Source organism: Pavona decussata, unplaced genomic scaffold, assembly GCF_977016875.1.
Source record: "Pavona decussata unplaced genomic scaffold, jaPavDecu1.1 SCAFFOLD_51, whole genome shotgun sequence".
Classification (NCBI taxonomy): Eukaryota; Metazoa; Cnidaria; class Anthozoa; order Scleractinia; family Agariciidae; genus Pavona; species Pavona decussata.
Window position 1 is genome coordinate 1927913 of NW_028145473.1, and position 21775 is coordinate 1949687.

The following is a 21775-nucleotide window of genomic DNA, read 5'->3' on the forward strand; positions in this document are numbered from 1 at the left end:
TTCCTACAGTTTGCCCTTTCTTGCGAAATTCATGGAAAAGCACCTTGCAGGCTTTTACAGTTGAAGAGTTCGGTGCATTACCAACCTTTAGTGCTCTTAGATCGCTTATGGCTGTTTTAGCTCAGATGTGCCCTTGAATTCAAGAAACGTTGCTCAAACGTTTTTTCCGCAGTTTTGCGCTTCGTTTGTGATAAAAACGGAAATCTTGCCCAGAATCATGGGTTTCTATTGCAAACGAAGCGCAAAGAAACGGGTGAAACATTGGGGCAACATTTTCTGAAGGATTTGAACTGAAGACCGCATGGAAAATAATAAACAGAAAGAAACGGTAAATTAGAGCTAAAGCAACAAAAACTAGAAAACTTTAAAGCACTATAAGTCGGTTATGCATTGAACCGTTCAATTTCATACTGAAAACATGCCTGTGGGCCAGCATTTTATCAATTGCTGTATTGAACACCCTGTGCCTAATCCTAAAATTGCTGCGTTCACCTGCCGTCTGTGTGGACTGCTGCACTGTTAGTATTCACAGTGGACCTTAACTTTAAGATATTATTGATGGTTGGTCTACGGCGCTCACTTGAGACTTAAGAAAAGAAAAATGTAAGAACAGACCTTCATCATCTGGCTCCAGTGGAGCAACCTCCATCATGTCATCGGCGTCTTCTTGTTCCTGTCTCTTTGGTGCATTCTTCAGGATTGACTTGACATTTCTGTCGGTAAATATGATAAGGTGGGGGTGAGGTGAAGGAAAGTAAAATCAGGTGGGGTGAGGAGAGATGGGGTTAGGGGAGGGGAGGGCAGGGGTAGATAGGCGGTACATTGAGGAAAAGCTTGTGTCCAGTCTCTTTGCCCACTGTCTGAGCACTGGTTTATTGAATATGAAGTGACTCATTTTTCCCAAACGTGATGTTAAAGTCCTGTACATTTGCTGGAACACTTTTCCTATCTTCCCCCAATAATGATAACAAACACTCGCAACACCAAAACTGACGTATCTTCTTCAGCAGGCATACTCGGAAAAAAAAGGAATGCGAGTTCTCCCAACAGGAGTCGAACCTTACCGGTTCGGATTGGTTCAGTTGGATGAACTCGGTTTTTTACTTTTCTAAGTATACCTGTGTGTAACTGACTGACAACTTTATATATCACTTTTTCACCAGGCTTAAAAAACATAATAAAAAAAACATCAAATTTCTTTCACAAAAACAAAAACTGTTTGGTTCAATATCGAGGGGAAGTGAAAGCTGTGTTTTTACATTAGTGTATTCTGAGGCGCATACTTAGTAAAGTGTAAGTATTACGATGAGTATTGTAGTTCACTGTAGGGTGATCAGATGCACAACGCTTATTAGATTTTCCCTGAATAAAATGGTTTTCTGGAAAAGAGAGACAATAAGGAACAGAGTCTGTTGTGCTAGAAGACATTATAACAACACCAGCAATGTTCCATGTTAAGAAGTGTCTACATCAAACTGTTCGCATGCATATCTATTGTCAATGGCTCCGTAAGTTCTAGTGTAATTATGTATCCATTTACATGTGAATGGAAATTAATACAACCATTTCACTCAAGATTGGGGACAAACGAAGCACACTGTACCTTGAACCACGATCACTTCTTAAGTCTGCCTGACCTGGTAACACTTCAAGATCATCTGCCTAGGGAGAAAAACAAAATGTTTAAAGTTAAACCCATAAAATTGAAATATAAGCCATTGGCTAATATTCATTGGAGAGGTTTTGTCATTGCTTATTAGTGCTGCGTATTTTAAATTTGAAATGGATTAAGCTTGAAAAAAACGGCTTGAAGCCTAAAAACAGATGGTCGAGTTGTTAGGAAAGATCTCTGTGACTGCGATTTCAAGAGTGGGGGAGGGAAGGGGAGCTTATTTTTTGACAGCCTTTACAGGTACTTGAATTGTTTTTGGTATTACAATATCAGCAATGTTAAAAAGTCAGTTTAAGATTTCTAAGGCCTACTCAGGGTGCATTCTTTTGGGGCTATTCCAGCCATTCTTATTCCGGTTTAGGAATAACAGAATACACAAAATTTCAATTTCGAAAAGAACGCTCCTAAATCTGGAAACAGAATACCCATAGCAGAGGTGACCTGAGAACTACTATCTCTGCGCGCGCGAGCGGCCGCGTAGAATTTCCCGCCAAAAGTTTCCCCAAAGAACGTGTATTCTGTCTATACCGAGTAAAGCGTATTCCTAGCTTCCATTCTGTTCATTCTGTTATCGGCAGCAGAATGAACAGAATGATATTCCGTTCATTCCGAAAACGGAATAGCTCCCAAAAAGAACGCGCCCTCAGTTTGTTTCAGTTGCTTTGCACCGTTCGCTTTGCTCACTTATTTATTTCCCTTATACATTACTTGCAAAAAATTTCAGACGTTTTATTTCGGACGTTAAATTTTCGGACACTTTTTCCCTCATTTCGGACAATTTTCGGACAAAAATTTCGGACACTGAGCTGAAACATGCCTAAAGTAAATTTACGACTAAAAAACATGAATTAGACTGAAATAAAATCTGTGAAAATGATAGTTTTACTGTACCTTCAAGGTTTTACAGCCGGATACACCAACAAGAAAATAACACAAACTCAATCAAGCTTATGCCTCAAGCAGTGTCTCAAATATTTTACTTTCCAGTGATAAAAAGAACGACTGAGCAAAGCCGCCTAATCCGAATTCTAGCCAAATCATGTATATATATTGGCTTTGAATATGTGATGCCGTCGCCCAGAGAGTACTTTTAAAGTTTTATACTATACTGCAAAAATTTCGGACACTTAAAATTTCGGACGCTTAAAAATTTCGGACGGTTTTATTATGGGACACTATTTTTGTCCGGAATTAAAATCGTCCGAAGTTTTTTGCAAGTAATGTACATTCACTCCCACTAAGAAGGCTATTTACACGCTGATAATGCAAGGAAGCCATGTGAGCATAAATTTAATGGTAGGTTGAAATTCGATGAATCTAAAAGGAAACAGTTTTAGACATAATACAGTATACTGTACACCCTTGAAGTTTCATTAGCCATAACTTTAATACCCTGGGAGTGAGAGAGGAGGGGAACCCCCACCTCCTGTACCCCTACTGCCCTGCTTCACAATCCCAAGGAAAACGCAATAGGGTAACAGATTTGCCTGTGAACAAATTACTGGTTTAAAAAGACTGTAAATTGAACCTTATGTTTTCATGACATTCACCTTCAATGTTTCTCTCTTCTTAATTTTCCTTCTTTTCTTGGGTTTTTTAAATGTCACCTGTTGAAGAGGAAATAAAGTCAGTACAATTACATTTTATACAGGAGAAAATAACCTTGGGGTAAATGTACCTGTATACTTCCAGAAAACATTAATTCCCCTCTCCGCGAACAGAAGGGATTTTTTTGTAAGACCCCCTACCCTTCTGGAAATTCCAATTTAGCTTCATACATTTCTTCAAAATTGTTGGGCCTGGAACCGCCCCCACCCCCTGGAATTTCAAAATCCTTCTGTAGTCTTCTGAGAGACCAAGGATTTGAAAAGCTGGAAAAAAAACCAGACAAAACTCATACACAGAAATGTACCTGTCCAAACAAACCCTACAACCTCCCCAACAACAACACAATGTTTAAAAAATTAATTTGATTGACAACGACAAAAGTGTATGAACTTTAGTGGTGTTTCTCAAACCTACACCCACATGAAAATTGTGCTGACAGACAGTAAGACAGAACTGATTACCTTGTAACTGTACATAGTATACATGTACGTTGTAAAGATCCATTTTGAAGGTTGAGTGCATGGTGAATTGAAATCATTAATACATAGATACTGGGCTGTCATGTGCAGATTTCACATCATATTCTCCATTAATCACCTATCTCCTTTTTAAATTGCATGTACTAATTTGTAAACAATAATATTTGAAAATTTGATTTTATAAAGAATTTGGAGTTTGTGCTTCGTAAAAATCAGAACCATTACCACAAACAAAACACTGCCTACCATTTCTTCTTGAGTATAATATTCTGCTGCCAACTGAGGTTTTGCCATTTCTAGTGACACCTGGAAACCAAGTTCAAGACAGGAAAAATTTACTTCATATATTTCGGCTTACATTGTGTATAACACATTAAGTTAGTGGACACTTTCCTGGGCTATATACTGGATTACCATCTTTCTGGTAAATTTCACTGCATTGTAAAGACTTAGGTATTTCTAATTCACTTATCATGAATTGGTCCATGATTAGAAAATGGTAAAGGAAATGTTCCCATAAAATGAGTTAATAGTCAGTTAGAGTAATTAACACAAACTTCCTTCATGAAATACAAAGAACTGTAAAGAAAAAGAAAGTCTGTGAATTTTCTTTGCATGGGTTAATCACAATATATACAAGTCATGTAGCTGTTGACTTTGAAAAACCAGTAATGATCTGCACACTATTGTGGAGGTAATATATCAAACACGAGAAAGTGTGTTTGATCAGATATCCAAACACTGAGAAGTAGGTTGGAAAAACGAGGCGCAGCCAAGTTTTTTTAAACGACTTCAAGGTGTTTGGATATCTGATGAAACACTCTTTCAAGTGCTTTCAAGATGTGGCTTCTCAAATGATCAATAGTTCTTGGAAAAATTCAAGGCTAAAGTTGGCAAAATTTTATGGTAATTATGATCACATATCCAAACCACGGTCACGGTAGTGATTTTTTTGTTTTCTTTTGATGAATTATTAATGAGGTTGAGAATTGGTTGTCAAACTCAGTCTTCAGCCAAAAAAAGAAATAATCAAATAATTTAATATAATTATTAATATTTTATGGATCAAAACACATTACGTATATAATTTTAATGAAGCTGTTTTTTTCTCAAGTTGTTTGGCAAAAGCCATCACTGATGCTTCTCTGGCGCCAAGGAACCTTTCAACTCCTTTGGCTAAAACTAGCTGTAAGACAAAATTAATGAAGTAAGGAATACTTTATTTTTACATCAGATTGATACATACCATCTGTGCTTTAAGTTTGGCTTGTATCTGTTGAAAAGAAACGACACAGTGAATTAACTAAATGAAACGGTCTAAAGTAAAATAGTCTTAAGTAACGTAAACACTGGTTTTTAGCAACTTTGATTGATGGAAATTACTTTGAAAGAGAAACTGCTTCCCAGCGCATTGTTCAATGTAGATGAATGAAAACAAAGGAAAGCACTCTGAAAACAGCTTAGCCTCCCCGAGCAACTACAGCAATTCCCTATATGCAACTGCTTATTTTAGAAGCTTCATCTTTTTCATTCAAATCAATTTTCAATGGTAATTAATATTTTGTATTAGTGGGCCCGTCTCACAGTAACCTGAGTATCAGGCCTTTCTTAGAGAAGGGAGGTCCCCCCCCCCCCCGAAAAGCCTGATACTCAGGCTACTCTCACAGCTGTCCACTTTCTGTGGTAAATGAAGGTTAAAAATGATGTCCTTGTAAACTCGAGGTACTAATTAAAATACATGTATGCTATGTAACATGTAACACTCCCCATATTGCCCCAATAACTAGTGACTGGTCAGCATCTAATTTCTCCTTCATCACTACTTGGTCAAACATACAGATTACAAAATTTGATCACCAAGAAGGACATGTCTTGATTTTCAACAAATTCTCCCTACTAGTAGGTATAATAAGAAATGAGGAGAGCACAATAAGGAGATTATTGATGTTGATATTTGGGCTTAGAGGGTTAATGTTTAATTAATTATTAACAATGTTTTTTTTAAATCAAACATGTAATTTCTCCATCAACGTGAATAGCGTTTCCTGTTGTGGTTGCAACTACTTATTAAGTAGCTTGTAATGATGGCTTTTTTCTTTGGCTGTGAAACTAGAATTAATTTCCACAATGTACATACCTTTTTCACTTCATTCTCCTTTGATGTGTCATATTCTCCTCTGGAACCTAAAAATACATTATTTATTAGAAAATAGAAACTCAAACTTTAATATACAGTGTATTGTCCAGTAACAATATTTAGAAATTAACAAGACCAAATCTTGGCAGTGTATAAACATCCTTTCATTTGCAGAATCAAACCTTCTGTCATCATAGTTTGCTTGCAATATTGAAAAGTCTACTTTAAATTGAGTCTCTCACTGTACAAAAGAAACCCAACACAGTTTAGCAAAAATTATGATCTCTCCAGGAGTACAAACAAAATAAGGTACATGTACATTAACATAGGAAAATACACTGCCAAAGCCCTCTTAAGTGGCTGGCACCCTACTGCAGGTCAGAATTTACTGGGTGATGGAGAGGGTGGCTGTTACACTGCAGTGCCAAGAACAGTACATGGTTTGGCCTTCTAAAAGTGAACACATGGCTGTTGTAAAGACAGGGCAAATACATGTAACAGAAGTTTGACTGCCAATCTTGCCCCCCAAAAAAGAGAAAATGAGAACTAACAAGGCCACTTCTTTCCTACAACAACTGAAGGGTTTTCAGTGCAAATATTACAGAGTGCCTTCAAATTGAAAAAGCACTGTTTTGATACAGAGACCGGGTCAGTCGCAAAATGCCAAATTAACAAGAAATAGCACACAAAAGTGATACAGATGTGTGACTGGTTTCTTTTGTGCAGGAGACTGAACCAAGTCACAGAAAGCATTCTATGTGGTGATTTTGAACAAAAGCAAACAGCTGTTAAGCATTGGTATCTCCTTTCTGTGGGTAATTGGTTAATAAGTTGCAAAAAAAAAAAAATTCACATTTTTCCTTCTTACCAAGAACAAATGACTGCTTTTCTTCCCCTTCTATTTCCTCATCATATTTTTGTAGTAGTCCTCTTGGTTTGACCTAAAATCAAATACATGTAATATGCCAATATTATTTTTTAGCAATAAACACTTGGGTAACCGGAAAAGGCTGACCCCTGGTCCATGGACCCCTCCACCTGACCAGGTCCACGGACCACTTCACGAACTGGTCCACGGAGTACCCCCTACTGACCCCCTGTACGGACCACCCTATTAAAAAAAATCAAAAACGAACAAACAAAAACAAAAAAAAACATTTTACTAACCGCAAGTGGAGGTAGTGACCACTTCACTTGGGTGATATTTAGAGCGTGGTATTTGTAAAAATTTTAGGCACTGGTTCATCATCATCATCATCATCATATCTTTATTTACCCTCGGATTTACAGAGTAGCGTAATGCAGCTAATATCTCCGAGCATTTACCCACCCAACCATGAAAGTATACACACAAAGACCAGACCACAACACCGGGAACTACGTCCCCTACACATGGTATGTACATGGCAAAATTGTATTTCTTCGTCATAGAAAATGAACCGAAGAAGCGAGTCTGTTTTAAAACTGGATGATAAAACTGTTTGTTTTCTGTTCTTCTCCGCCATTTAGTTTGGGCCATTCTCCCACGGGTTCATGAAACTCATCCCAGGCTTCACAAATTACAAAGCGACCGCTTTGTGGCCTGATGCAGGTGCAGTCATGGATAACAGGTAATTACTGTTTGAATGTTCATCCTTTTAGTCTTTTGTTTTTGATGACATCTATGTCTCTCTTCAACTAAAGAGATTTTAAACATATCTTTCAAAAAACAGACATTTTTGTCACCCACTTTTAAAACAGACGCTTCTTCGGTTCATTTTCTACAACGAACAAATACCATTTTGCCATGTATATACCATATGGCTGAGCCAGAGCCTACTAAATATTATTTACGAAATTCCACGCTCTAAATATCGCACAAGTGGACTTTTCACCTCCTCCGCTTGCGGTGAGTCAATGTCTTGTTTTTGGTTTTTGTAAAAGGGTGGTCCGTAGAGGGGGCCAGTGGGGGGTAGTCCGTGGACCAGTCTGGAAGTGGTCCATGGACCCGCTCAGGTGGAGGGGTCCACGGACCAGGGGTCAGTCTTTTCGGGTTACTCATAAACACTTGTCTATTAGATTACTGAGTTGATATAAAAATCCAGGTTTTCAGATTTGCAGTTTATCGACTTGCTACTGACAGCTGTTAAGAGTCAATTTAGTGGACAATTAAGTGATGGGTTGTATTAAAAGCACATCATAGTACACAAGACAAAAATGCCAACTTAAGATGAACATACTGTATAGTACCAGACAGCTACAATGTAAATTGACAATAATTATAATGCCACACTATGTTTTGTGGTTTTGAAAGATGATCACACAATCAGGAGCTGAGGTACACGTCTCTGCTCTGCCAAGAGGAAAAATAATGAAACTACACGTACACTACACCATGTAGAAAAAAAAAGTTATGTTCACAGCAGTGAGAGAAGGACATTTAATATACAGAGAAGGGGACTTTGTTTCTGAAAATCTTCCTAGTCTAAGTCGTATCTGTATATTTATTAATTCTAAGCTTATTTCCATTGCACATTTGCCACACATTGACATTCCAATCCTTGCAGTATGAAGGATGTTTGTCCCATGAACCTAACTAGTTTAATGGCCTTAGCTCACAGGCGTCTCCTGTGGCTCAGTGCTAGAGCATCCGAACTAGTAATTGGAAGGTCTTAGGTTTGACTCCTGATAGTCATGAGCACTCAGATTTTTTTTCCGAGTATGCCTGTGTCATTTACTGATTAATACATCATTCTCCCCTAATTTTACGCTGTTACCAAAAGTGGTTGATTGCCAAATGGCTGCCACTCAATTCCGTACCGATAAAAAGTCAACTACTGTACACTGTATATAATGCCATTGGTTTAGTGTTACAACCTTTTTGTTTGGCAAGCGCATAAAAAGTCAAAATATAAACAAAATACTACAACAGAAACTATGCCCAAGGGATACTAACTACAAAAACAATTGCACTAGTTAATAATTATACTCAATTGGGTAACTCAGTTAACATTTACCATTCCATATTCATCCATCTCAGGCTCGTCGTAGGGTCTGTAGTCAGGTTTTCTTTTTCTGAGCTCAATGTTTTTGTCACTCTAGGGAAGGAAAGTAAATTCAAACCCTATTAGTCTTCATCTTGGTCAACACAAATCTTATACACCATGTCTTTACATGTACAGACTGTACATGTTTAGGCTTGGTCTGAACAATGCCTCTTATAATAATCATGTGCCTGTGAGATGAAGATCTACGCGTGTAAGCCTACTGCACCTTGTTTTTTGTGACTTTCTACAAATAAAAAGGTATTACCAAACGAGCTATAAAGCATAATGATATGAATTGCATGACTTGTACAGTAAATTGGAGTTTGAGTTTGAGTTTTAGTTTAAAAATTTTTCAAACCAGTTCAATTTTTATTTTCCTTTGTCTCAGCCATGTTCTGGAAAAAAAAACTCACACTGGTTTGAAAAGTTTTTATTAACACAAATTATTTCAACTACATTATTTTAAACTTGTAACAATTCACATTGTTACTCATGAGTAAACTAATTTATGCACTTACATGTACACACTTTAATCCCTAAGAATGCCAATTGGCATATAAATTTGCCATAACTCTGTCAATATTTGACAGATTTCTATTAATTCTGGACACCAAGATGGTCCTGTGAAGATCTACTCATTAAAAGGATTAAAACTTAACCCCCTCCCATATGTCATATGGTTGGCCGCCCCCATAACTTTTCAACTTTTTCCCCTAGCAGTTGTGGGTTTTAAGACAGCTCTCACATTAATGAACATGTTCAGAATTGCAAAATAAGTTATAGTATAGGGGTATACCTAACATACACAAGGACTGGGACATTTTTGAACTTTTAAATTTTTACGTTTGAAGCCTATTTATCTCAAAGCCATAACTCTTTCTCATTTATAATTGTAATTTATCAGTTAATATGAAATACACTCACGTATAGCTTTAAAATAGTATATCATACATGAACATTGAGTTTGTAGTCCTGGATCTAGACAAATGTTGTTTTGCCTTGGGAGTTAAAGGGTTAAGACAAACAACACAACATACACAAAGTCCTGTGCTGTATTCCCATTGATGAGTTGTGGGTAACAGAGACACACTGAACTTGCCTTGTTGTGCCATTACAGAACGTTCATGTAATATAGTGTACAATATATCTGCGGTCCGACAGTGGTGTACAAATGTTTGGATTTTTGTTAACTAATTGAAACTGTTTCAAACTTGTTCGATTTTTATTTCCCTTTTTAACGAACCTGAGAAATGGGAAACTGAATTCTAATCAAGTTGGTCTGGAAAATTTTAAACCAAAAACTAAAATTCTAAAACCCTAAGAGATCCTCACCCCTCCCCACAGAAGGTCATTGGGAATTTGGGGAGGTGGGGGTGATGGTAGAAGGCAAATAATAATAATGAGTATGAAAATTGTGCAGTTCCAGAAAATATCCAAACTCCCCACATGGAAGGTTTTTTGTTTTGCACCCCCCCCCCCCAACTGTCCTTCCAACCAGAGAATTCCAGTTTAACTTCATACTTTGCTTCTAAAACTTTGGGTGGTAAGACACCCCTCCTCCCCTGAGGGGTATGGTTGTTTTCTGGAACAAAATGTTCATGATAATAACATGCAGATGAAATTACAACAAGTATAGTAACTAAAAAAATATATTTTTTAAAATCAATCAAAGCTCACCTTTTCTTTATCCACAATATTTACATTAATTAAAGTCTCTTCTTCTCCCTCATCCAACACAGCTACATGTAAAAATAACACAAATTCAAAACATTACACGGATAAGCTGACCACAAGCTTACTGTACAATGTATATACACATACAGCAGCTAAAATAGTTTGCTAATGAGGGACAGATTACATGTACAAACAGGTCAAAGGAGTTAGAACACAATGAACATTTGAAATTGAGATGGTATTTCAAAAACACAAGTCTGACAAACTTCACAAACCTTGTTGCAGCCTGGATAATAATGTTTGCAAAGCTTTTAGCAAGTCTTAATAACAATGAATTGTGTAACTGACATAGATCTTCATTTCTTCATTTCTACAAATAATTATTGATTAGAATAACGCATCCAATCTATCGGAACCAATGATACATGTGCACTGAACTGTAATCATCGTATAATTGAGAGATTCCAGTGCAAACAGGAAAAACTTCAACTTACAAGCATCTTTTAAAGTCATTATCACTGAGCTTCCCTCCTGGAAAACAAAAAATTTATACAAGAAATTCACCATTGCCTGCCTTGAGAATAAACAAATCAACAGTAGATATCAGTTAGTCATATTAATTAAGGTATAAGCTTGTCATGAAAGAATACAATCACGTCATTCATTTTTTTCACTCAAAGGTGTGAGATTTTTATCCTGGGAGTGCCAGGATTCTCGCAGACTACACGACTACATCTGAAGCTTTCCGAAGACTTCTGACGATGCCCGCAGATTTCCGAAGGCGATTTAATTAATTCTGAACTTCTCCAAAAAAAAAAATCCGAACTTCTAAAGATTATGATTACGCTCTATACGGAGCTTCAAAACTCAGAGATTTTGGGGAAAGTATTGTCATTTACTCACTCAGAGTTTTTGTTTCTCGTATTGGTTTGAGTTTACATATTTTTGGAAAGTGAGTCAGTTAACTCTGTAATAGCTTACATTTTTTAACCAGGTGTTAGAAATTGGTACGTAAGTGTGAGTTGGCATAAGATCAAAGTTTTCAACGCGCAGGCGTAAGACTCACGCCTAAGGCATGAGGGTTGGCAGGTATAGTGCAGTAACATGAGATGGTAGAGCCAATTTATTATTAATTATAAAAGGCAATGTTCACATACAGTAGGATTTATGGAGTACATCAAGCCAAGAGGCTGACCTATACGATGGAAGTTTAACCCAGTTCCCATAAAGCAATTACGAGCAATTACTACTCCCCCCTGGATAGGATAGGAATCCATTGAAGGTTAATCCCGGCAAGCAGTTTGCCGCCAGTAGCCATGATTCATACACAAATCCCTTGCGTTAAAGGGAAAATCTGGAAAGAAATTTCTTGTCTAAGGAAAGATACGACTGTGAAAAGGCTGAACTAGTAGTGAGCCATATCACCAACTCTCTGAACGTCCACCAAAACGTTTGCTTAAAGTCTGAAATACTGAGACCCCAGAATGCTACAAATGTAGGTTTATAAATATTTTGGATTAGCAATGTGTCATGAGCTTGTGTTATATCTTCCTCTGCTTCTGTTTAAAAGCATTTAGGTCATTTTGGACATTTAACAAAATTAATAGGGGCAGCATGACCAAGTGATTTGGGTTCAAACTTTCAGACTTGTAATCCAAAGGTCCTGGGTTCAAGTTCCACTCTGACTGCTACAATGTACATGTAGCTGGCTGGAGTTGTTTCTCAGCATAAGCCTTAAGGTTGACTCCTTGACTCCACATGTAACATACACGTAACCAGCTGCTCTGCTCTGTTATGCTTAGTTTGGATTGTTTATTCTTGATCATATTCCACGGGAACATTTATAAACTGTTTAGTGTACCTATTAGTGCATCTCCACTGAAGCAATGCATTCAGTATTTTTTTTAAAAAGAAAAACTGACTCAAAATGCACCAACCACTAGCTGCAAGCACAAAATTTTAACTAGACATAACTACAGTAACTATACTAAATGCTTAAATCAACTTCCTGCACATGAACCACAAAGTTGTCCTTGTAGCCAGTGCTTGGCTCTATGGCTTCTGTAGCATAACCAAACCAGAACCACATCACTTCTTCTTCTGGAACAATGTCCTTCCACTAGCTCTCCCAGCCTTTTTTAACATTTAAATTTCTGAATGATATGTAAATTACAATAATTAATTATTTTATTATTCTTGATTACTGCAGCAAGTTGCAAAGTGGTATTTTTAAGTTTGTTTTTTTAGACTTCTTCCTATCAGCTCCAAGTGTGCAATGTTATTTGTTTGTTAGACGCACCGCAAAATGTTCCTGGGAATGTTCAACTTTCAGTCCTCTGAGATCCTTGCTGGTGTATGCCTGTGAAAAAAAGAAGAAGAAAGATTGAAAGAAAGAAATGCATAATAGTTTATTTTATAATTATTACCTTTTTTTCAGTAAAATAATGTAAATCAAATTTGCCAACTTTTAGTGCCACCCTCTGCTGTCCTAGCACAATCAAAACTACTTTCCTCTACCCACCATGCCCATCCCAATGGCTATGAACTCCTACAGTGTGGTTTCAATATTAAATGCAATTTTTGGTAAGATCAGTTTGCTGTGTGTTTCTGTTGAAAGCACGGTGAGCAATACATTACAGCCACTGTAATTTTAAGCACATCTGAATGAATAAATGCCCCATTGCTATTTTCAAAATCTGAAACTAACACATCGGCCAACATTATCCCAAGAAATTATAAGAATAATATTATAATAATTATTGCCAATCACAATTTTATTTTTTATTATACCAATTCTTACATGTATACAGTATTTTACATGTATAAAAAAAGAGCCCTAGCTTGTAAAGCAAAACCAGAACTTTGCACATGCTTGGATTTTAAGTGGGTAAGAAATATTGTGTACAGTACGTGTAACTCACTGCCTTTCTTGTTCTTGACAGAGATCCAAATTCCTCTTCTACCAAGTTGCTTATTCCAAACTCCTCATCCATTTCTGCTAATAATTGTGCCTGTCACATGTAAGAGAAAGAAAACTGGATTTACTGATTGAAAACAATAAAAAAATATTGACAAAATGATTTTCTTGAATAGATATCTTAGTCTTTCAGATCAGTATCCTCATAAATGAAGGGTAAAAAAATGTTTTTAGTGCACTGGAGTTTGGGGGGAAGGGATGCCTATTCATTCACATAGATGCAGATGTGTTTTCAGTACATAAATTATATTCTCTGTAAGCGTGAATTTCCCTATAGTCAATAATTTGTCAATTAATGCCTCCTCATGGCTACTCGGTATACCCACAGCCTGGTTTGAAAGCCAATTAATGCTAATCCACAATTAAAAGTTAACCAAGGTCAATATCTTACTCATTAGAAATGCTTCAAGTTATTAAGGTACATGACAATGTAAAGAAAAGTTGACATCAAAACTGAAGGGCAAATTACAGTAACTGTCTTTCAGAAAAATTAATTATTCATCAATTACTAATTAATCTAATTAATAAAACTTCAAACTAATTCTGGCTAGCTTAATAATTATTGCACTTGGCCAGGTGTTTATGCCAATAAATAAGTATGGGGTTCCCCAGACTTGGGCTCAACACCCTTGCCTTCATTCATATGATCATGGTACTAAACAGCAACATTTGCCCCATTGCTTCTGAACTGTACTTTTTTGGGGGAGGCTGTGGGATTTGGTATGGTCAAGTTTCCTAAAGTATTCCTGTCAGATGCCATGTTAAATGTTGCTGTGTTATCACCATCACCATCATCAGTTAACATTGTTTTCCTTCCTTACTTTAAGGACAGTGCCTACTAATACCGAAGTATTTTTGTGCAGTTTATGACTATGCGGGAAAAGCAGATCTTAGCAAGGCCTATTGGAATCCAAAAAGAAAATTGGGGATAACCACGCATTTTTCAGAGAAAATTAAGCAACAATATCTCTAAAAAACGTTAAAATATAAAGCAATGTATGGGATTTTTTCCTAACTTGACGCTTAATTATCTCTGAAAAATGCATGGTTACCCCCAATTTTCATTTGAGATACCAAGAGCATAAATTTGGTAAGTTCTGCTTTCTCCGCATAGATTTAAACCGCGCAAAAATATCCCTGTATTAGTAGGCACCACCCATAGGAAACCCGAGTATCTCAAGATGCGCAGAACGTATGCGCAGTAACAATAGTAGGCACCGTCCTTAAAACCTTAAAAGTGTGGGAGAAGGGATAGATGACAATTACAGCAGCTTGTCTAAGAGTGGTGGGCCGGGGGCATTGATTTTTAAGAGAGTAGGAACTTACTCGTTTTTCTGCCAAAACCTTCTCCTGCTCCTTTTTCCTGCTTTTGATGACCCATGATGTTGCACTGTCATCCTCATCACTGTCTTCTGCACCAAGAGTTTTTACTTTCCTATTAATTAAAAACAAATCAAAGTAAAGTCTTAGGTCAACTGGAGATCTATCCAGGATCAAATGTTACAGAATGAAAACTGGCACAACTTTTCTGTGCATTCAACAGTCAGCTACACTTTAGTGGTACTTACCAAATATTGGACAAACTACATGTAACAACCACACACAGGTGCACACTTACATGTACTTCTGACAGTACATGTACCATAGATGACTATGTATTGACAATCATGCCTTTGTACAAATTGATGTTAATGACCATTTCATGATATCAACAGATTCCATTTTTTTCTGGCTGAACCATAATATTTATTTCATATCCCTTAACGTCTGGAGGGATAGGGAGACGTGTAGACTTGGTCATGCTGTGCTAGAAGACTAAAACCCAGTGCTAGATAAATTAATACATAGTAGCACGGGCCAGGGAGGCAACAGGGTTAAAAGCATGGCAACTTAAAGGCCCATTTTCATCCAAAATGCATTGCACGACAATCCTCTTTATATTTTCACTTTGCATATTGTAAAAGCATTCCCCGTTTATCTTTGCATATTGCTTTGCGGTACTATATTCTGTATAATTATGATCGTAAATTTTGCCATTAATTTTGTTAGAGCTTCTGACAACAATAATAGCGGTTACTTTCTGTCATCTTGTTGGAAGACTAGAGTTCTGTCTGTGGTTCTTGATTTGTTTCAATCTGTTTTTATCCTCTGGAAAAAAATAAAATGATGTGCAAGAAACAGAACTGTAGAAAATAACGACATTGAGTCTGTGAAATGTCTGATGCATCGGAGCTCACACTATTATATAACAGGTTTACATTTTGATTTTCTGCAATTGATATTACTGTTTGCCACTAACACAATCAGCACCGTTGGCCACTCGGGCTCTGTCTCCATAAAATCCCGATAAATGGGCAGGATAAGGGAGATGAAAAAGGGTTTTTATTAAAAAAGAAGCCATAACAACAATGAATGGATGTTTCACTTGGATGGTTTGTCACTAAAATGCCGCTTCTCCTCCACATGCAGTTTTTATGTTCCTTTGCATTATATGACTGACCAGTAAGAGTTTGTTCAGGCAAACCTATTTAAAAAATGTCCATGGATTTAATATCCACTTTTTTGAAGAAAAAAGCTTGCATTAATTTTGTCAACTTTTAATAGATGAGACCGCCAATGCAATTTCACAAGAACGCAGCTCGCAATTTCTGGACTACCGGCGTGTTGCATTTGGGAATTTTAAGTTTGATAAAAATAGTTCACCAATCGGAATGCACATTAAACAATAGTGCAATTTCAAAACAAAAACAAAAGACCATGTTGAATCAAGGGTGGAAATGGGCCTTTAATTAAACTTTTAAATTTTTTCCGACTCACCCCAGTTTTTTGTTTATTCTCCTCTTTTCTCTCATTTCTTCCAGCTTCCTTTTAAACTAAAAACAAATTTTACACATCATCACCTACTTAATTTTTCACTCTTGTTCATGATGTACAATAGATTAATGCAAAACAAAAAAAAATTATGATCATGTACCACACATTATACAAACTGTAAATGAAAATGTAACGGTAAACTGGTTTTAATTAATAATTATTCTCTCGAGATAACAACAACAACTACAAATGGCCAACTCTTACAAAAACCTCCCAACACATGTTTCAGTCTCACTTAAGCTGCACGTCTAGGGAGGAGCCTAATACTCACCTCCATATCAATGAGACAAAAGATTTGAAAGATTAAACATCCATAGAGAATTCTGTTTCAGAATGCATTCTTGGGCAGGGACGTAAAGCCATTGGCTAAAGTTATCTCCTGTTCACTGTTAAGGTTTGTACTACAGCTGTAGTTAGCTGTTGGGGATGTTAACACAGTGCTCACTCTTCACAAAAATTAATAATAGTGGGCGATGTAAAGCTGTAGTCCCCAGTGTCTGTACCCTGGCCTTGTTTGTGGGAATGGGGGCATCTGTCACTTGTTACTTGACTCAATTGATTGTGAACTATAGGGTTGCAATTTGTTGCCACAAGCAGTCCCCACACATCACATTTGAAAATGTCATAGAAAAATAATGCGCTAATAAAATAAATTTCATATCATTATCATTACATGTATTACCATTATAATTTATGGAAAAGCACTGCTTACCAAATAAGCACATCACAAATGACCAAAAATTTGTTTTGTTATAATTATAGTGTTATGATTATTAGTAGAACTAGAATAATAACAATAATATTTATTCCAGTTCGTTGGCCACAAATAATTATTATTGAATGACACTCTGTAGCTGACTCACATTTTCAGCTTCTTTCTTGTCAGAGATGTTGATAGCAGGGACATGAACATCTTCCATGAGAGACATTGACTTTCCTGTGTAAAGAGTTAAAAGATGCCATGATCAGATATTTAAAGCACTTAGCGCAAGACACATGTACACTGTAAGTGACCATTAGGCCTTAAAAAGTTCTTAAGAGTGTACATTTCATATTTAGTTCGTCAATAACTTTTCCACCGTTTAGGGCTATCTTAAAGCCGGTCTGACAGTTCAGGAAAGTAGAATTTGCCAAGTCAATAATACAATGTCTACATGTAGGTTCACTTGATTTTTGTTTTGGTTCCAGCAGAAAACAAACTGTCAGTAATAATTACTATTTGTACATGTACTTCATGTTTTACTGAAAACATAAACATGAGCAAAGTCTTAAAATTTTATAAGAAGTAACATTATAATAATAACTTACAATAATAATAATAATAATAATAATAATAATACAGTCAACTCTCTCATAGCGACTTCTTCTCGTAAGCGACCACCTCCCGTAAGCGACCACTTCGTAAACAACTGTTTTGTTTCTCAGTTAAATACTGTTTCAAGAGCTCTGTCGTAAGCGACCACCACTCAAATTTCTTAAGGGACCGCGACCACTTTTTAGGCCAGAAATTACACATATTCTTTTGTTTTCTGTTTCCGGTAAGCGACCACCCAACATACAGTGTAATCACATACGATTGTTAGTAAATCATTAGTCAGAAGTGGCAAAAGTTCAATTTTTAATGACACTACCCTGGACTTCTAACAGATAATGGCTGAGGTCACACTAGAGGCTTTACCATGGTAAAAATTGCTTTACCAAGGTAAATTGCCCAACCATGTAGTTACTGTAGTAAAGCTGTCAAAGTCATAAAAAATAGATTTGACGCTTTCCATGTGCACTTTTTCGCATGATCAGTAAACTTATACGTGACGAGTACACTAAATGTTGACATGTCGCGTGAGTTCATATCGGCTATAAGTTACTGAACTGTGACTTGGTGTGTAATAAAATTATGGATTAACAAGAGGGAGTTGTATTTTCAATTGTTCCCATTTTGCTTTTAATTCTGCTGCTTAGACGAGCACGTAGAATTCGCTTCCTTCTTACATACAACTATTTCGAACTTGGGACCAAAGAAAGTGCAGCAGTTTCGTTAATTAACCGTAGACGGCAAAGACACAGACAAAGAATCTTGAGCGCGCAGGCAAGCCTGGGTCTACCCTCGACCACAGAAATGGTTTGAGGAAATGTATAATAACCGGCTCCTTCGAGCTTTTTGGAAAGACCATTTCAGGGTAACACTTCATTTGCCAGCTCGTTGAAATCCATGTTCGCTCAAACACAAGCGCGAATGAACGGGAAAATAAATTTCATGTTTATAAAATATGAATCCACAGATATATTGTAATTACTGCGTTTGTCCAAAAAGATGATAGACAAGAGATGTACCCGCCTCTTTTTTTTGGTAACTAGATTCTTATCTGGGGTCAAGTCAAATTTGTTCTTGCCGCTGTTGTCAGGGCAACTTACCAGAGTTAGGTTTACCATGGTAAACTGAAAATTGGGGGTCACACTTGCGATGCCATTAACCATCATTGGTAAACTTGAGTTTACCATGGTTAACTTTCTCCAGTGTGACCTCAACCAATAACAGTTTACAGACACAAAAGATGGCTATAATTAGATGTGTAGATAAATGGGTATTGTTACAGTGATCTGTTCCAAAATGTTGTACTAAGTTTGATCAGAAGAATGAATAGATGTAAAAAAATCAAATAAAGTAATTTCTATTTGCCCAATCTTAGCTGCTAAGGTAATGTTTTAATATGTAATTAATTAATCAATCCAGTATTAGGCTTATTTTGTTGATCTTTCCCGTAAGCGACCACTTTGTCGTTCCCCAAGGGTGGTCCCTTACGAGAGAGTTGACTGTAGTAATAATGAAAAAAAAAATAATAATATGGAACAAGTTTCATCTCTTAAAATTAAAACATTGGAAGGGGCTTTCAGTTTTGCTAAAGTTGCTATTTTCGTTCTAACCAAAGTAAATATAGAAATACATTAAGCGTTGTGGTACTCAAAGTGTGCAAATTTTTAGTGTAAAGTTGTGTTTGTTCTAAATGAATCGATCTTATCACTAACACTTGATCCCCAATGAAATTTATCATGAAGTTTTAGTTTTTCGAATCTGGATTACATTTAGCGATATTTGGAGTGATTTTCAGTATGTTTTTTGGGGCGTCCGTACCGTAATCTGATTGCATATTTTGAATTCAAATGGTACAAACATGGCTATCTTGATCAAAGTATTATTCTTCTCTACTTTGTTGCGCACTTTGCATCAGTAGGTTTATTCAAACAAATAGAATATCTTTCTTGACTGTGTGGCATAAACTTACATCTGTTCAGTAGGTTTATTCAAACAAATAGAATATCTTTCTTGACTGTGTGGCATAAACGACAAGAATTAGACTGAAACTGTTTCTGTTGCTCCGAGATTATTGCCTGTAGCATGACAAAAACTGAACAAGTTCCCAATGTAGAAAAAGAAACTTCTGTCAGTCTGCCAAACAAATTTTCAGTTGTTCGGCTTCCGATTTGGTGAGTTCTGACACATTCTTTTGTATAAATGTTAAACAATACCCTGACAATAGTAATTAGTCACTATTGTATTTTTACTGAGGCATTGCCACGTCAAATTCACCGCGGCTTTCGGTTGCTTTCATCTTTGCAGCGGTCACGGTTTTCGTCCCACTGCAGTGAACTCGCTGCAATCACGATTGACAAAGACAAGGTTTTACCGCGTGCAAATGGTCCAATACTTTCAAGCGGTACTGTAAGAGTTCCCAGCCACTCACTGGACTCTAGGTTATATGGATGGATTAGCACCTTTCAGACATGTACCTTCTTTTTCTGCTGATGAATCAGGAACTTCAAGAGGCTTTAACCCAAGTTTGATTCTCAGTTTACTGAAAATAACAACATAGCTTTTCAGTCAGTGACACAGTCATACACTCAAAAAAAAAAAAAAAGAAAGAAAGAAAGTAAAAAGGAAATTGAAGTTCTCCCAACAGGAGTAAAACCTATGACCTTCTGATTACTAGTTTCGACACTCTTCCACTGAGCTACATGTACATGTGTGCGAGCTAGGCCAGGTTCATTTGACAAACATCCTGCATATTGCTCGGATTTGAATGTTGATGAATGTTATTAGAATGACACTGCATCTAAGGGTTAATGTTCTGTCACAAATATGTATATTAGTGAAGTGCAATAGTTGTTTAAGGACAGTGCCTATTAATACCGAAGTATTTCTGTGCAGTTTATGACTACGCGGGAAAAGCAGATCTTAGCAAGGCCTATTGGAATCCAAAAAGAGAATTGGGGGGTAACCACGCATTTTTCAGAGATAATTAAGTTATAATATCTCTAAAAAGCGCCAAAATATAAAGCAATGTATGGGATTTTTTTCCTAAATTGAAGTTCAATTGAAGGGCTGGGAGCATAACCGACTTATGTCGAATTTCAGTCCGTTTTTCGATGTAGCTTGGATTTGTCCAAACTTTTGCATGTGAACTGCAATTCGATTGAAAACCATTGTCCAGTATTTTTTCACGCCGCTTTGTGTTTCGTATTAATGCCATTGAGAAATTTTACCATCTTGTAAAGATATATCGGTAACATTATAGACACTGGATGACCAAAAAGACAATGCACTGAGGATTAAATACTTGTATTCAATATACACTTGTTGTCTTTGAAACACGGCACACGAAAGCAGTGTTTTTCGCGGGAGCAACAAAAAGAATGCTGTCACGCTTTTATTTGATTCTGTTACAAAGTACTATATACGTGACAGGAATGTCCGAAATGTCAACAGTTACATTCTCCAAGAGAAAATGTGTCCATTTCCTGGCGTAAAATCCAGCTTTCGACATATCACTCTTGATAACGCAAAATACTAGCATTCTACACGATTAACAGGAAGACATGTAGCCATTTCAACGATTAACAACGATTAACGGCAGTTGTATTAAAAGGTAAAGACTATCTATTCTTTTCACGAGCAGTCGGTGTTAACCGTTGAAAATCTATGTTAATCGTACTTTTATTGAACCATTGCCTTGAAATTGTCAAGTTAATCGTTACATACCAAATTTCAAGCCTGGCAAACCACAACTAAGGCTTGCAAAAACACCTTGCACATGGCGGGATTTGTCTCTGATGCTCCCGCGGGATTTGATAATGGAATTGAAAAATTTGCCACGGCACAGTCGTCACTACCAAGGAGGGATTCTTTGGACAACATTTCTGGCCCACCAGTTCCTGTGAACTGCATTCATCAATTTCATAACTTTTCAAAAGATCCATAGATGTCGTGCGTTTACAAACTTCACCAAACAAAAGGGAAACCAACTAGCCAGTACGATATGCAAGTTGTTTATC

General features: G+C 36.8%; 1 protein-coding gene across 2 annotated transcripts in view; it reads right to left on the bottom strand.

Moving 5' to 3' along the window:
- LOC146481035 (U4/U6.U5 tri-snRNP-associated protein 1-like) overlaps positions 1-21775 on the bottom strand; it is a 36337-nt gene that overhangs the window by 11216 nt on the left and 3346 nt on the right. The window contains exons 3-18 of one of the 2 annotated variants that reach the window (XM_085108742.1): positions 20234-20298; positions 17311-17384; positions 16391-16446; positions 14900-15008; positions 13521-13607; positions 12896-12955; positions 11091-11127; positions 10600-10661; positions 8893-8973; positions 6765-6837; positions 5897-5943; positions 5006-5032; positions 4006-4065; positions 3223-3279; positions 1604-1662; positions 616-713 (exon numbers count right to left, since the gene is read on the bottom strand). In XM_085108742.1, coding sequence (XP_084964868.1) covers positions 616-713; positions 1604-1662; positions 3223-3279; positions 4006-4065; positions 5006-5032; positions 5897-5943; positions 6765-6837; positions 8893-8973; positions 10600-10661; positions 11091-11127; positions 12896-12955; positions 13521-13607; positions 14900-15008; positions 16391-16446; positions 17311-17384; positions 20234-20298 — 1052 coding nt within the window. Of the gene's footprint in view, positions 1-615; positions 714-1603; positions 1663-3222; positions 3280-4005; positions 4066-5005; positions 5033-5896; positions 5944-6764; positions 6838-8892; positions 8974-10599; positions 10662-11090; positions 11128-12895; positions 12956-13517; positions 13608-14899; positions 15009-16390; positions 16447-17310; positions 17385-20233; positions 20299-21775 lie in introns of both variants that reach the window. The other variant, XM_085108741.1, reaches the window with a different exon arrangement.